The sequence below is a fragment of the Oreochromis niloticus genome, linkage group LG11, assembly GCF_001858045.2.
Source record: "Oreochromis niloticus isolate F11D_XX linkage group LG11, O_niloticus_UMD_NMBU, whole genome shotgun sequence".
Lineage (NCBI taxonomy): Eukaryota > Metazoa > Chordata > Actinopteri > Cichliformes > Cichlidae > Oreochromis > Oreochromis niloticus.
The window spans coordinates 7007039-7024423 of NC_031976.2; the positions used below are offsets into that span (position 1 = coordinate 7007039).

The 17385-nt window shown below is 41.4% G+C and overlaps 1 protein-coding gene across 5 annotated transcripts in view; it reads left to right on the forward strand.

The window, feature by feature from the left end:
- The window catches only part of ptprub (protein tyrosine phosphatase receptor type Ub), a 182693-nt gene that overhangs the window by 153131 nt on the left and 12177 nt on the right, over window positions 1–17385 (forward strand). For 3 of the 5 annotated variants that reach the window (XM_005456695.4, XM_005456697.4, XM_025911861.1), the window contains 8 exons: window positions 1032–1049; window positions 3226–3262; window positions 4148–4245; window positions 8138–8254; window positions 9147–9301; window positions 11865–12000; window positions 12691–12840; window positions 15758–16072. In XM_005456695.4, the coding sequence (XP_005456752.1) occupies window positions 1032–1049; window positions 3226–3262; window positions 4148–4245; window positions 8138–8254; window positions 9147–9301; window positions 11865–12000; window positions 12691–12840; window positions 15758–16072 (1026 nt within the window). The remainder of the gene's footprint in view (window positions 1–1031; window positions 1050–3225; window positions 3263–4147; window positions 4246–8137; window positions 8255–9146; window positions 9302–11864; window positions 12001–12690; window positions 12841–15757; window positions 16073–17385) is intronic. The other 2 variants (XM_005456696.4, XM_005456698.4) reach the window with 1 other exon arrangement.

Here is a 17385-nt window from a genome sequence, read left to right on the forward strand (position 1 = left end):
CAGGTAAATAAGGCTGTTTTTGTATGAAAAAAAAGATGCCTCGCTCAACTAGACCCAAAAGCAAGGGAGAACAAATAGGTTTTTTAAAGTGTTTTAAAATAATTGAGACACTGTGCAGCTCTTATGTAAGAAGGTAAGTTGTTCCAAAGATTAGGAGCCACCACTGAAAAGACTCTTCTACAAAGTCTGGATCTCAGAATGTCCAAGAGGAGTTGCTTCGTAGACCTCGGTGCTCTGGTTGGACTGTAGGGTTTCAAAAGTCCTGTTAGGTAAGGCGTGCACCAATAAGCTTTAAAGAGATAAATATTAAGCATAATTAGCTCTGACCTAAAGGGAAAATGCTTTTTCCTTTTCTTTTTCCTTTTCTTTTTTCCTCATTGCAAATTGGTAGCACAGCTGTACTTGGCTTTGTTCATGAACTGACTGCCAAAGACTAAAAGTTAGAAAATGAAAAGAATTTTTGAGTGTGGTATCAGAAATCTTGTGGCTAAATAAGTAACTAACACACCACATTCCGTTGTTAAGTGTTATATGCAGTGCATGAATAAAAGCAAATGCAGAATAAAGAAGACATTATCTGGTTGTGCAGAATAACTGTAGGACTACTGCCCTGTTTAACTGTGCATCATGAATTTGCCAACAAGAGCAAAATGCTAAATAAGCAGAGTACTAATATAAGCTTCCTAGCTGCTTTGAATTTTGTCCTTTCACCTGTTGCAATGTGAGATGCAATGAAAATGCTGTTTGCATAATTTTAAAGCCAAATTCAAATGGAAAGAAATCACTAATTTGAACAAAAACACAACTGAGAGATAAGAGAGTTGATCAAACAGGATTGGCCTTAGGTCACTGATTCACACAAAGTCATTGCACTAACACACGATGAAGCTTGCTGTTCTTTCATCAACACCTATGCACACACAGGCTCCCCTGCTGTCTGTAACCATACCTCCTAAAGCTTCTTTCATTAACTAGCCTATATGTCTTCTTTTCTACTTCCCACCCCACTTCCTCGACCTCGGACCCTGTAGATTCGGATTAACAGGGAAGTAAGTACTTAACTGCTCGTTCTTCTGCCTGCCATTGCTCTATTTCCCCTTTTCCCTCTACCCCCTTCCCCCTTACTCTTTCCACTGTCCTCTATCCACAAATGCTCAAAGGTCAGGGTGTATCAGGTTAGTGCGCATTAAACCAATCAAATGCAAAAAAAATGCCCTTTTTAGCTCATGATTTTTAATAACCACAAAGAGATGTGTCCTCTCTCTGGATGGAGGATCCTTCGGTTGTTATGGCAACCGTCTCATATGGAGAAAGCTTGGCATTCATGCTGATAGAGTTTGGCCAGGGCCTGAGAAATTGTGGATAGCAGGCCTCACAGCACTGGTCATCCATCTCCATTTCAAACATGTCCACATTTATCTGAGTGGATGCGATTCAGTTTAGCAATCCGTCAGCAATGTGGATGGACTCAAAATATTACGAAGATGCCCTCTGCAAAAAGATAAAAAATAGTGTTATCAACATGGATTGCCTCATCATACTGATTTGATGAGAGCCTGTGGGCTTGGCAGTCTTTTCAGATTATTCCTGACCTGCCTTCTCCCCCTCCACGGACTCCTGTAAGTCAAGTAATTGCAGCATCAATTATCATTCCAGCTGCTCCTCTCAGCAAACAGGGAACCATCTATGCAGTTTTCTGGCTGATGTTTTCATACAATCTCAAGGCAGTTGTCTCCTTTCGTTTAAAAGGTTAGCTAAGCAGTGCTTATTTCCAGGAGGACCTCCTTTGAACAGTTTGCTCATCCTGAAAAGGGTTTATGCTTCAAAGTCCCTCAGGTGGTCTTTGTCATGTTTATCCCCCTCAAGGCTGTAGAGGTGACATCTCATTGTTCATTCATATTCAACCCATACTCGCCATATGAAAATGTCTGTCATCTATATCAAAGGTTGTCGCATCCTTTGATATAAAGGTTTTCAGAAAACTTTGCTGTGTACTTTTGATTTTCCTCTTGAAGACTGCTGGTGTCGTGCATTTATGTGAAACGTGTGCAAGACACGGATCCAGCTGTATGGCTTGTGACAAGTGGAAGAATTTCACGATGAAATTTCCTCTTGGGTTGCTAATTCGTCGCCCAGTGCATATAGCATCTCCAACGAAAATGGATTTATTTTATGAGTAGGCACTCTGAGGGAGAGATGGCTAAATAAACCGGACACCTGAAATTTAGAAATCCACACCTGTAGGTTCTTTATCATATCTTTATTAAACTGTCACAGGGGTTCAGGCATTGTTTGCTTAGCTAGCCTGACAAGCTGAATAAATAGCTTATTTTAGGGATGTCAGCAGTTTTTCAAGAAACGGCACGTGTTCGTCACGTGTCTGCGGAGTCAACGAGGGTAAAGAGGCGGTCTGGAGTCGTCAGTAGGTTAGACAGCAATGACGAATTAGACAGAAACCAGGCTTTACAGAGGGGAATGTAAGATAAGATAAGATAAGATAAGATGGCCTTTATTAGTCCCACAGGTGGGAAATTTGTTTTGTTACAGCAAAAGTGCAAAGTTATGTAGCAGAAATTAGAAAACACTGGAATGCAATAAAATACAATAAAATAAAATAAAATACTATATACAATAGAATAAAATAGAATAGAATAATATATACAATAGAATAAAATAGAAATACAAATACTATATACAACTGAGTAGGAAAATACAAAAACACAACTTCGTCAGAAGAAGAATTGCACGTATAGCAGTCTTATTGCACATGTGTGGGTTTGTGTGTTTGATCAGCTGCAAAAGTCTTTATTGTAGAGTCTGACAGCAGTGGGGAGGAAAGACCTGCGAAATCTCTCCGTCCCACACCGTGGGTGCCGCAGTCTCCCACTGAAGGAGCTGCTCAGTGCTGTCACAGTCTCATGCATGGGGTGGGAGATGTTGTCCAACAGGGATGACAGCTTAGCCACCATTCTCCTGTCACTCACCACCTCCACTGGGTCCAGAGGGCATCCTAGAACAGAGCTGGCCCTTCGGATCAGCCTGTTCAGTCTCTTCCTGTCCCCAGCAGAGATGCTGCCCCCCCAGCAGACCACACCATAAAAGATGGCTGAGGCCATGTAGGGAACAAGGGAAGGAAGAGGGAAGCACAGAGAGAGAGACACCCATACAGCTGTGCCTATGGTGCAGATCGCTTACTCAGCATGTCATCCCTCTTCTCTGTTCCAGGGCTACCATCGATCCAACCACTTCATCGCCACTCAGGGTGAGTATCCCGGCAAGGCTGTGGTGTGTAACTGTGTGTGCGTGAATTCAGTACAGCGAGTACCTTTTGTTGAAGTTTAATAAATTGAAGATGATCCAGCCAATGAGCCTACTCATGCACAGTCCCTTGCCAAAACCATCTCTCTGCCAATTTCAAAGGTGATAGTGTGACTATCAAGCCGTGAAGCCTGTGTTAGGGAAGTCACTGAATTAATTATGGGTAGAGTTGAATAATTAAACACATTAATTATAGCTTCTTAGTCTCTGTGACATGTGGAGCGATGTGTTCATTGTCACGCAGAGAACCTTTAGTTCAGTCGCTGTCGCTCAAACGCACTTTTGCTTCAGATGGTCACTTGGGATCTGCAGGAATATGAGCGGTCTCTCTTAGGAGGAGCCAGTTTCTAGGGAGCTCCCATCACAAAATCACTAAAGGTCTGCTCATCCTCCACCCGCACCTTCTTTTCCCGTCTGTTAAAAAGACATAGAGGCAGATGAAACGTTAAGGAAAGAAAGAAGATGTCAGCTGCGCTTTCCTGTTTCAGAGCTTTTTCTTCCTACGTGATCCCCGTTTTTAAAGTTGTTTTTCACTTCCTAAACGTCTCCTGCTCAGATCCTGGTGAGTGACTGGCGGTCCCCCGGGCTTTCATCATCAGCTACTGCTGTTGTTTTGTCACCCATTGCCTCTTCCCTTCTGCCTGCCTGGAATTTCCAATAACTTTATTGATGGCACAATCTTGAAAGATCAGTACCCTGCCATCTGAGAAAGGACACTTAGGTCGCAATAATACAAAATTTCACAGCAGAAACTCCGTTATTGAGAGGGCAGGCTTTGATGCTGCCATTTTTGTCTCTTTCTCTGTTATTTCTTCCCTATTCCCACTAGGTCCTAAGCAGGAGACTCTCTATGATTTTTGGAGGATGGTGTGGCAGGAAAATTGCTTCAGCATCGTCATGATCACTAAGCTGGTGGAGGTTGGCAGGGTAAGTGATGTACACTCTCCCTTTCCTCCCCCATCCCTGTCACCAATCAGTGTTCAGAAAAAGACCACATTTATCATAAGGGGACTTTTTGGTGTCAATATGAAAGGCTTTTTATGCGTTTGCGACCCTGCTCTGCATGGAAACTCCAGCCTAAAGGCTGTAATGGTTTATTGATGATGTGATACCACAAGCCTGTGAAAGGAGCAATTAAACACTTTTGATGAAAGTGGACAAGAGATGATCAACACCACTTTCATTTCTGTGCGCTGTGCTCCAGGCAGTGGTGAGTTAGCACTGACTGGAAAAAAACGAGTACTGCAGAAAGATAATATCTGGTGAATTGCAAGCTTTTTGAACAGATTAAACTAAATGTATGGTAAATGACTAGTTTTAGAGGTGCTGACCTGCAGACTTTGTTAGCTTATGCTACAGTCGCACGGGAGACAAAACTACTGGAGCCAAGTGCAACGTTGCCCTTTGAAATGGTTGCTTTGAAGACAGGGGCCAGCTCTGCAACCGCTGGCAGTCACTTGCCATCATCAAAGTAGCTTTGCTGCGTCAAGACGATAAAATGGCAGGCTCAGTTTGCAAATAAATGGGGGAAGGTTGGCAATTATGTGCAATATATTTGTTTTAATATGGCAATTAACTGTGATACGTCAACACAAATACAAATCTGTTGCCTCCAATATAAACAGAAAGTCACATTAAAGACAAATTTAGTTATTTACATTCAGATTGAGTCACAACTTCATAACTGAAACAGAAACTCCTCCACAAATAGGTAGTTGCTGCTGGATGGTGATTTAAGTGGAGAATAACATCCCTGACAACCTTGCTTTTATATGGTAAATGGACTGGTCTTTAAATAGCACTTTGCTACTCTACCTGAGCACTCAAAGCGCTTTATACAACTTGCTGACAATCACAAACAATCAAAGACCAACTAGGGGTCAGTGTCTTGACGTAGGATATTTGGCATATCCTGGAGCAACCAGGGATTGCACCACCAACCTAGTAGATGACCTGCTCTACCTGAGAGTGAGAGAGAGAGAGAGAGAGAGAGCATTATCTGGACGTGTAACCAGAATACAATCAGCTGAATTCAGTCCCCTACTGCTGAGAAGCACAGATTGACTTAGATTGATTGCAACATGTTGGCAATCTGTCTGCATTTATAAATTCCATGCCAATTATCTGCAAACTTTCACCGATGTATTTGAGATTGATTGCAGTCAGTTCAATTCGCACAATGAGTGTTTGGAGACACGTTGCCTCCCACCCGGTGACCCGTGCAATTGCCTTGTGATTGAAAGCAGTTGCTCAGAGGTCGAGGGTGTTGCATCTTCAACCTTTGGGCAACCAGTCGCTGTTACAAGTTGTAATAGGTCACCGAATGCAACAAAGGTTCAGTGAAATCTTTGTGCAGTCACCATTTTTGTTTATTTTGTTTTCTTTCCTAATCACAAGGACATTGCCATCCTATTTTTACTCTGTCGTGACTCAGCCTTTGTTTGGACAGTACCAGGCGAATTGTTTCCTTCCTTCCATTTTTATGTCATTAAGCCAGCCATCTGCTTCTGGTAGATTTATTTAAAGATTCTGGTAGATTTATTTAAACTCCCTGTATTTAACTCACATGCAGTTTATTGTGGAATTTCATGCCAAGATAATGCTGCAAAACACCAAAAGAGAATATTTCCCTGCATGTCTAACTTTGGCTTGGTGATAGCAACTTACTGTATGCTACCATAATTGTCTCATTTACCTCCAAAACAATTAGATTGGTAGGTTATTGTATTGATCCCTCACTTAGCCTGCTGCTGTGTTACAGCAGCATAGTACAGTCTACAATAAACAATAAATTAACAGCAAAGTTGTGCCACAGGCACCCAGTAAGGGTCATTATGGGAGAGCTCAAAAATTGATATGTACAACAGTGATAAAAATAAAGAAAAGCTAAAATGAGGTTAGTTAAAAAAAGCCTGACATTGTGTAAGGGTGGTGCAGATTGCATTAATCAATAATATGTACACTATAAATCTAAGAAAAACTGCTGCATGATGGTTCAAAGATAAATTACTGAATGTTTCAAGTGACAATCAGACATTTAGATTTACTTTTTCAGATCACTAAAATCACTAAGATCTTCTAAAATAAATGAAGTTTCAAGATGTGTCTTAGAAATCTTCAGCGTGCAGTTTACTGATGTTATTGTGTTGTAGTGTTTGCTTTATTCTGAAGCCGAGTGCACCCACAGCTTTTTTCTGCCTCAGATGACTTCTATTGCTCCAACACTGGGCTGGTTCTGTTAGCTAGAGGGCAGCTGGGATGAATATAAGGATACTTTGTAAACACACATCAACAGCAACTTGTTGCTTTTAGTAAGTTAACTTTAATTTGTAGCTTCAGAGTATTAAGAGTCGGCTGACCGCATCTGACAGAAACAATATATTTAAAGTATTGCCCAAGGATGGACCAAAAGTCCTATTGTATTTTTTTCTTTTATAAATGAACTCAGTCAGTTCTTTGCCAAAACTGTTTAAAGATGGCTTTAACTTTCTGTACCATATCCAGAAATCATCACAAACCTGTCTCTGTGTGCTACTGTGGAGTTTTTCGGTGAATGCATGCATTTCAAAGGATTGCTGGATGGATTATCCCCCATTTGTCTGTAATGACAACATCATGAAACTGCAATTCTTGCAAATGAATATACACAGCATTCCAGGCCACAAATCTAGAGCTGATGTCTGTGAACACACTCTGCTTGCTATACTTCAGCAGTATTATTTTCTACCTCACATAAACATAGTTACTTTAAATCCCACCTTAAATATTCCAGCCTTTTCAGTCAAGCCGGGAGAAACATATACTGTGGCGGATGGTTAAAATGACACAGTAGTTGTTTGTCCAGTTTGGAGAAGTGGTCTGTGTGGCTGAATCCAAATAACACGTCCATTAAATTAAAAAGAATTACCTCCATTGTACTGGGTGGCGGTACAAAAAGAAGATTACTGCCCTGCTGTTCATTATGTCCCCGTCATTATGTGATTATTGTGTTTTTCTTCTCTTTACTCTCCAAGATAAAATATCTGCAAAAGAACAGGTTGTTAGTTTTTTCTTCCACATCATTTGAAGTGTGGACCCCCCCCCCAAACATTTTCAACTTGTTAAATTTCACATCATTATATTTCTGTTCTCGTTAAACCATGAAATTGAGTACTTCATGTTTATTATTATCATCTCATTATTTTGAATAATGTTCATGCATTTTACAATTATCTCCTTTACTTTGGAATGAATTGTTGAAAATGGCTTGGTTGTGTTTTTAAAGAGTAGTATTTTATTATGCGTTCTCTCTAAATGCATTGCTTTCATTTCGAATGTCGCAGGAAGGATTTTAGTCCCTAGAAATCCAATACTGACATGAGGAAACATGTTAGGGGGGCTCTTAGATTTATCTAACAAACCCTAACTTAAGCCTTCAGTCCATTACTCTTCATTTTAGGAAGTAAAGATGACTGAGCCTCCAGTGTCCTTTGTGAAAAGATTTGAGAAAGATCTTATACATCCAATGATCTTTTGCTTGAGTTAGCGCTGCCTGTCAGTGGGAATTCAGCAGAGAGCCGTCGGTTCATGATGGAGTCTATAAATGCATGGCTTGTGCACAAAACCATAAACCAACCCGCTTAATCCACTCAATAAAAGTGTGGGTAGTGATTTCATGCAACACAGTGAGCCATTTGTTAACATGCTGATAGCATATAAAAGGAGAATTAGAAGTTTAAAACTTAAAAAATAGATTGTGCCTTGACTATTCTCTTTCTGCAGACTGACTATTCTCACATTTTCTACAGTTTAACTCTTCCCCTTTGCGTTTTTGAAACAGGTGAAATGCTGCAAATATTGGCCAGAGGACACCGAGATGTATGGTGACATCAAAATCACTCTACTTAAGACAGAGACACTCGCTGAATACACAGTTCGCACCTTTGCTGTGGAGAGGGTGAGTTTTGCATTTCTTCTGTTTTTGCTCCATCTCTTTCTGTGGTTCACCAATGTAAACGCAACTTAATCACGTTACCTGGTGAAGCAGGAATTTGGATTAGAAGTAGAGCATTAATAGAAGGGATTAGATACTAGATGGGGTTTGCTGATGGACACGAGGTCCCTGAGTTAAACTGAGAGGAATTAACACCAGTAGCTTTGTGGATGCCCCTGCTGTCTTTCCAGCATAGCTGTTACAGTGCCGTGCCCCCGATGGCCTCCATCCTGTCAATCTCCTGGGGGATCTCTCATTGGAAGGGCTCAGAGCAGTGCTGGAGTGACAGTGGCACAAACACAGCATTATCATCACACTGTCACAGTCGTTCTCCACGGGCACAAACTGCTGCTTATTCAAATCGGCATGAGTTTGCGAGCTGGTGACAGCTTGTTTTTCATAGCTCTTTTACTTTCTTTTTTTGGATTTCTGTCTTCAACAAATCTTTGCTTTGCATTGCTTTACTTTGTCATCTCTGTATGGAAAAAGAAATTGCGACGTGACTGCAGCAGCCTCCCAGAAGAAAAGAGAAAGCTGCTACCCCTCCTTGAGCTCCCTAGAGCCTTAGTAATTCCTTTCTGCACGTCTGTCAGATTGCAGCTGCTCCTAACATGTGGGGCCCAGAGGCCTAACTGTCCTAGAGGACCTAACACCCCGCGTAAATAATGTCCTGCGTGTCCTCACTCTGAACCAGAAAAAATTGTCACATCTATCACACAGAGGGAAAAAGTCTCCGAATAGTTTGTAGCGTATCTTCTGCGAGATCAAGGCCTGTAGGCTATTGCTAGCATTAGAATGCCAATCGTTTTTTGTTTTTCCCCCGAATTACTAACATGTACTGTGTTTCTGTCGAAAGAGGGGATACTCGACCAAGCACGAGGTACGTCAGTTCCACTTCACATCCTGGCCTGAACATGGGGTGCCCTATCACGCCACTGGATTGTTGGCTTTTATACGAAGGGTTAAAGCTTCTACGCCACCGGATGCTGGCCCTGTTGTGGTTCACTGCAGGTACCATAATGCCTTGCAAGTGCTATATATGTTTTGATAACCTTAACCATGAGCAACTTTTGTGTGTTATAAAAACTGTTATGACATTTTTTCAGTGTAACAGATATGTATAATCTCTCTCTCTCGCTAAACAACTGCAGTCTACTGTAAGATATCTATGTGTCACTCTAACATGGGCCTGAATGTGATGGTAATTTGGGGCTTTTAAGAATTTCTTTGAACTTTTCTTTCTTCAGGGGTTTAATAATTGTACAGCAAACATATTTAATGACTTTACAAATCAAGAATTGAGTGCACAAGTTTGAATTTATCTCTGAGTTTCTCTAATGCTCTCAGGGTCAAATATAATACTTGGTTAAATGGCCTTTAGCAAGTTGTACCTCCTTAAGATGCTTTGGTAGGCATGATGAAGCTTCTGTCATAATTCATTTATTAGAAGTGGTGGAGTTAATTACATTGGTTGGTTTCCTGGCACAGGTGCGACTTTTAGGTGTAGTCAGCTAATTTTCTCTGTTCAGAGTTGAGGTTGAGGTCGGGGCTTTGGGAAGGCCATTTGGGAAGCTTAATTCCAAAACCAGTTTTGATCTGTGTTCTGGATAATTGTCCTGTTGGAAGGTACAACCGTTAAGCTGTTAATTTGAGGTGACGTTGGAAAATTTGGAGATAGTCCTCCTTCTTCATCTCCTCCACCTTCAGGAGATGAAGAACTGATTGACCTAACTGATCCTCCTTCTTGGAGGTCAACCGCTGGAGGAGGTGAACCAATTCACCTACCTGGGCAGCATCCTTTCAAGTTACGGAGATGCTGATCATGACGTTGTATGTTGGATTGCGAAAGCAGGTGCGGTCTTCCAGCGGCTCCAGCTGATCTGGCCGACTCCAAAGATCGACCTGGCGACTGATATTCGTCTGTTCAACTCCATTGTCATACCCACCGCGATCTACGCTTGTGAGACGTGGAAAGCATCAGCCAAAATCGCCAAAAGACTCAGTGTGGCCCAACAACAATGGCTAAGACAGATCCTGCAGGTCTCTTATCATGGTGGATTTCTTCATGTCACCAATGAAGAAATCCACCGCCTGACTGCCACACGTCCCCCTCATGTGGCGTATGTGCTTTGAAGGTCACATTCTACGCCACCTCCCACATCGACTGCTCAAGATTGCCATCATGTGGAACCCACCCTCGCAAGACACAAGCCAGGCCGCCCCCGAACAACCTGGCGGAGGACTTTCATCAATGATCAATGCACCTTAGATATTGCATGGGATGAGGCTGAAGCAGCTGCAGTTGACCGATTACGCTGGCGGAGACTTGCCACCCAATGTGCCGAATGGCGCAGGAGGACTTCAGTCTAAGTTTAAGCCTCCTTCTTCATTATTTCTTCCACTTTACAATCTACCAGTACCACTGCCAGTAAAACAGTCCCAGAGCATGATGCTACCACCACGTTGCTTGACAGTTGGTACAGTTTTGTTAGGTTTGAAAGTCTCACATTTACTCCTCCAAAAATATCACTTGTAATTGTGGCCACATATTTCATCTTTGTCTCATCTGACAATAAAACCTTTCTCCAGAAGGCATTTGGCTTGTTCATGTGGGCAGTCAGAAATTTCAGTTGAGCTTGAAGGTGACAATTTTGGAGCAGAGGCTTCATTCTTGTCTGACAACTTCACAGTGCAGGGTGATGTAAAGTTCATTTCAATGTGGACATTGACTGTGGTGTTCCAGCAGTTTACAGTTCATGGTTCATGTAGGCTTGAGTCTTAATGGTTGAGTTGTTCCTAAACATCCTAATGTCCTCTCCTCTGGGGTGGCAACTTTCTTCTTCTAGACCCGGCAAAAGTAGTGACACATTCGAATAACTTGTTTGATCTGATGATCTTGTATTATGCAGTTATTTAGAAATGGCTCTAAGAAACCTTTCTAAATTGTGTAAATCTACAATTCACCTTCTTAGATCTTCACAGAGTTCTTTAGACTTTCCCATTGCTTTGAGTATCGGCCAGTACAGTGACTCCTTTCAAACAAATCCTTTTTATACTGCAAAGAGATCATTTGAATTGTAGTCCATCCTGATCACTAATGAGAAGTTAATAGGAAAGTTTAGGGACATTGTAAAATCTTAATCACCAATAATTAAAAGAGTTTGGTGAGTTTTGTCTATATTTCAGCCTATATGTTACTTTTGACCCTGTGTAGATGAGAGAAGATCCAAAATAAATTCAAGCATGTGCAGCCATTTCTTGTTTTTTAAAGCCATCAAAGATGTATGCTGTACAGTCATTCCCACCTGGAAAAAGAACAACTCAAAGGAATTAACATGACATTCATGCCCACGAGTGTATGTAAACTTTTGACCCATGTACTTGCATTTTGTAGATATAGAAGATTGGGCAGATCTGTCACATTCTTAGCCATTTAAACAATATTGATTACTTATTTATAACACAGTGATTATATTATGTTCCATTTGTGCCAATGGGTCCCTCATATCTTATGCACAGCTCCTTTAATGTTTTAAGACACAATTCCTTATAAAAGATGGACTTTCCGTTGCAGTGCGGGGGCAGGTCGCACCGGCTGCTACATTGTGCTGGATGTCATGTTGGACATGGCCGAGTGTGAGGGCGTGGTGGATATCTACAACTGCGTCAAAACCCTCTGCTCTCGACGTATCAACATGATTCAAACTGAGGTGAGGACAGCAGTGCAGCCGAGGAAATCACAATTTCTTGTATATCTCACATAATTAGCAGGTGACATGACGTCTCCGTCCTTAATATAATCTTCTCAAACCCTCCCAAAAAAGCCAAGCTTGTAAAAATTCCTTTTTTTTCCTTCTGTTGTTTGGGAATTCAAAAAGTGAGGGGGGTACATTTCCATACTCCCACTTCTAGATGTATGTAAAGGTCACGGCTAAAGTTTTAGAGAAAAGAATGTCTGTTTGTCAGTTTGCTGTGTAGGCACGTGCTGTTCTTTGATGTGCACATCATTTGCATTTTTACCTCTTATTATGTAAATCCAACGTTGACTTGGCTGTTTATTGCATTTGTAGCTATTTGCAGGGGCGCACTAATTAAATGCGCACTGCATGTGTTTGTTTACAAATAAATATTTATTTATTCTCCAGCGGCCTTGATACACCACTAACATTAAAGCACATGTTTAATTCAGAACAAGGCGGGTTATGAAAAATCTCTCCCATTCTGACTATTGTTTGATTATTTATTTACAACTACTTACGTTTCTCACCTGCTTCTGTTTTAACCTGCTTCATTTGTAGTGTTTAGCATCTGGTTGCTTACAACCTTCAGATAACATATTTTGATGTGTTATTCAAAAGCCAGAACAATGAACTAAATTATGTCACCTGCTGTCTTTTCAGGAGCAGTATATCTTTATCCATGATGCTATTCTAGAGGCGTGTCTGTGTGGAGAGACGGCCATCCTGGTGAATGAGTTTGCTGTCACTTACAAAGAGATGCTGCGAGTGGATTCTCAGAGTAATTCCTCGCAGCTTCGAGAGGAGTTTCAGGTCAGTGTTGCTGCAAAGTCGGAATGAGCCACAATAATGATCCACTGTGTACAAGTTAGAAGTCATTTGTAGTTATGTAGTGTAGGTTTGCTCATTTTAGCTCATATTGTTTGGCTGATATTCAGATAGCAGCACAGCCACCGGACAATGCACATACTTTTCTTTAGCTGAAAGTAAGATAAATGTATCGTGTATCTTACAGGTTGTGAGTTTCAGGCTGTCTGCCAATGCTTTAACTTTCCAGTGCTCTCTCAGCATCTCACATTCAGGCTACCTGTAGACCCTGTAACCAGTGTTCCCTAAACACCCTCGCCTGCAGGCAGTTGATTCAATTCAATTCAATTCAATTCTTTTGTTCTTTTTTTTTTAACATATAGCACCAGTTCACAACAACAGTCATCTCAAGGCGATTTTTATTGTAAGGTAAAGACCCCAGAATATTCGAGAGAGCTCACCAACGATCAACAGTCCTTCCGGCTGCAGCGGGCTCAGGGAGAGTCAGCCATGTTCTCGGGGGGGTGAAGTGAAAGTGAAGACAGAAAGGACGAACATAGACAGACCTCAGATAATAAACAGAAATAAGCATGAGAGAGGAGACAAAACTTGATGACAGACAGAAACACAAAAGCTGTTTTTAAACACGGGCCACTTTAGTGTATCCCACGATTCAATAAGCACCGTCAGCAACAATAACATGAAGCTGAATTGTTTTCTGTATGACTTTGTCAGTCCACTCGTCATTACAAGATTACTTTATTTCATTGAGGTTTACAGGCATTAATTTATCCACAGCACTCAAACCATCAATTAGCCGGAAGTTTGGACCTTGGATCATTGCAACATCCTGATTTTTTTTTTTTGGTCATTCTGTTAGAGAATTGCTGCTGTGTTTGAGATCATTGTCCTGTTGCATGATCCAGTTTCAACCAAGCTCTGGCTATTAAATAAATTGCCTAACATTTAAGTCTAGAATACTTTAGCACCAAGAGGAGCTCACGGTCAACTCAATGACCGTAGGGCGCCCAGCTCCTGTGGCTGCAGAACAAGCCCAAACCATCACCTCCATCTGTGACAGTTAGTATGAGGTGTTTGTGCCGATGTGCTGTGCATTATAGTCAAACATCTCCACTTTGGTCTGTCCAAAGGACATTGTTCCAGAAATCTTGTGGTTTGTTCAGATGGAATTCAAATTTAGGTCATTTTCAAGCAAGTCGTACTTGCTCAGTCTTTTTCTAATTGTACTGTCATGAACTTTAACATTTAACATGCTAACTGAGGACTGCAGAGTCTGAGAAGCAGGTCTTTTACAGTTTCTCGGAGCACTGCACGGTCTGACCTTAGGGTGAATTTTCCTGGGATGTCCCCTCTTTCCGAGGAGCGGACATCCCAGGTGTTAACACACTTGAACCCTCCAGAGCACCAAAGTGCCAAAACATGTGCTTTTACAGGTGCTCACAGTTGTTGATGATCAATTAGCCAAGTGCAGTTGATTAGCAGCACCTTGCTGCTACTTACCCTCTTAATTGTTAAAGAAACAGGAAAGGTGTAGTTAAAATTTCACTCGACAGCACTGTCCTGTGAAAACTTTCTTTTTCACATGACTTTTTTAGCAGGTGCTTTCACTGTGCCTGGATTCCACTGCATGGTTTCCCACAGGTTGAAAATATATTCACGGTGGAGGCGGTAATTGCAGCTACACCACACAGGTGTTCCATAAATACCTCACATGCAGTCAACTTTTAACCAAAATATGTGAACTGCTCATCCAAACAACTTCAAACACGCCTGTCAGATATGAAGGAGGAAGGATGAACGGTTGTTGGGGAAAAACAAAAAAAAACACACAGACACGCACGCAGAGACGAGGATGCTCTTTGTAGCGCACACACCAGTTCGACAAAGAGCGCATAAAGGAACAGACTAATAGATATCGCTTTGTGGTGTGTTTGCATCTATAATGTATGTGTGCGTACATGAAACATGATGTTAGTTTCCATTGTTATTCTTTGCGACTGCCACTGATGTCCCCTCGAGTGGTTTAAAGGAATGTGCTCTCAGAAGATTTTATTAGATTTTGATTAGGAGACAGGAGAGCCAGCTGTGTTCCAAAACGCTTCACCTGCTTCATTCACCTTCCTCTGCCGCACTGCTCAACCAGCACACACGTTGGTTTAGCATTTCAAAGCGGTTCCGAAAAAGACTTGCGCTTCTCCTTATGATTTTGAGCCATTTAATCCTCATAAAATATGCATATTGTATAAATTATGATGGATGTATGTTGAGTATTAGGGAGCAGTAATGTTGGTGGTGCAACAAACTGTTACCTTTTCATATAGGAAAGTGTTTCACTCCCCGCTTTGATCCTGTAAACTTCTCTGTCAGGCAGTGATGCTAAAAGCCTCCCTACCACCCAAAGAGCTGTGTTTGCCTTTTACTCTGTCATCCTGTAGATGGCTAACAGCCAATTGATAGCACTGAGATCAGCAAGTCACAGATCTATTATTGATGCTATGCATTAATTATTCAAATATTTTTTTTCAAGTTGTTTAATGTAATTATGATTAAATTCATTATGGAAAATTAGTATGCAACATTTCTTTTTTATTTGTTTTATTGCACTCAGCTTTGTTACGCAGTTTGCCAATCTTATGCTTTATTCCTTTTAAGTTAGTTTGCTGATGCTCAGCGTATAAAAGACTAAACCAATTACCATCATTGGTCTTTTTGCATTCTCTGTTTTCCAGTCCTCCCTCCTCCTGTCTCGTTCACTTTCTCTACCTCCTTCTCTTTCCTAAGATCTCAGACTCCTCTGCGGTGTCTCATCACCCCTCACATATTCCACTTTTAAATGGTTTCTCAAATTTCACTTTATCCTCACCTTCCTCTCACCTGGCCTCTTACACATTTCCATTTTCAGACGTTGAACTCTGTGACTCCCCACCTGGATGTGGAGGAGTGCAGCATTGCTCTCTTACCCAGAAACCGAGAGAAGAACCGCAGCATGGATGTCCTCCCGCCTGATCGCGCCCTTGCGTTCCTGGTCACGACAGAAGGGGAAAGTAACAATTACATCAATGCTGCTCTCGCTGACAGCTTCCACCGGCAGGCTGCTTTCATTGTGACCCCTCACCCTCTGCCGGGCACCACGGCCGATTTTTGGCGGCTGGTTTTTGACTACGGCTGCACGGCAGTGGTCATGCTCAACCAGCTAAATCAGTCAAACTCTGCCTGGGTAAGGTCAAAGTGTTAGGTACTTTTTATTGCCATTGATTTGTTGACACTGAAAAAAGAGAGAGATGTCTTAAAACGTTTGAGATCTGACACACACACACACACACACACACACACACACACACAGAGGAGCCACTGTTTGCCGTGCAAGTTTTTACTCGCAGTCTTGGGGTTGTATGAAGTTTATTCGAGACTTTCCCTGACATCCCCCGCCTTTACAGTTTCTGTATCTTACTGTGCTCGGGATTAGTTCTTTCATGCCATTTTGTTGGGCTTTGATCCCTGACCACATTGATCTCAAGGCATGACTAGATAACGCTCGCCCCAGTTTTTCCTTTCCCTCCTCAAGATACATCTCTGAAGAATAGGCTTGCATTACCCTCCAGCCACATCTTAGATTTTTTTTTTAACCAGCCCACTTTTTTTCATGAGCATATAATCCCTGTTTTTTAAATTTTATTTTTACACAAACAATATTAAAAGTAATTAGTGGAAACATAACATGAGATCATTACTTGTCCTTTTTAGCCTTCAGGAATACAGAATGCTGGGAGAAAACAGGGGGAAGACACAGTAAATTGTCTCGGGGTGGATTTGAACCCAGACCCCTTCATTAGCCTTATGCCATATGGTTTGCCTGCTAAACCCAGTGAGCTAAACTGGTGCTCCAAAAATAAATTCTCAGAATACATTATTAAAACAAATTAATCTGCAGGACACAACTTTTAAAGTCTTTGCTAGGCTAAGTCCTAAACACTAGCTATTTCATGTTGTTGGAGCAGGTGAATAAGGGCTTAAGATGACATTAGGCAAAAAAAAGAAATAAACTCTCGTGGAATTTGAAAAGATAAGATCTGTGACTGCCACACGGTACTGCAATTTTCTAAAGTCTTAAAACAGAACTCACAGGGAATGCTGAAGGCTAATTAACAACAACATTATGCTGAAAAGTTATTATGGATTTTTCTAGCCCAGCTTTAAGAGCTCTATCAGGTAATTATCAGCCCAAACGTCTGCAGCAGACCTGTCTTTTCCATGTGGTCATGCATAAATATAAGCATATCTTTCACATAGTTTCTTCTAATTACGACACAAGAAATCATTATAAGCATCGCGCAAACATAAAGAGCATGTAGTTTGCTTTTGTGTCCCTAAAGAAAAGTAATGATTTCACTCTTCAAGCCATTTGTCAGCTGGAAGAAACAGGATTTAATGAGCTTGTGGTAGTAATATAGGAAACCAGACTGAGAAGCTGATCAAATGTAACTCCTCGAGTTGTAGCAGAAGGAAACGCATAGTCTGTGAAAGAGCCAA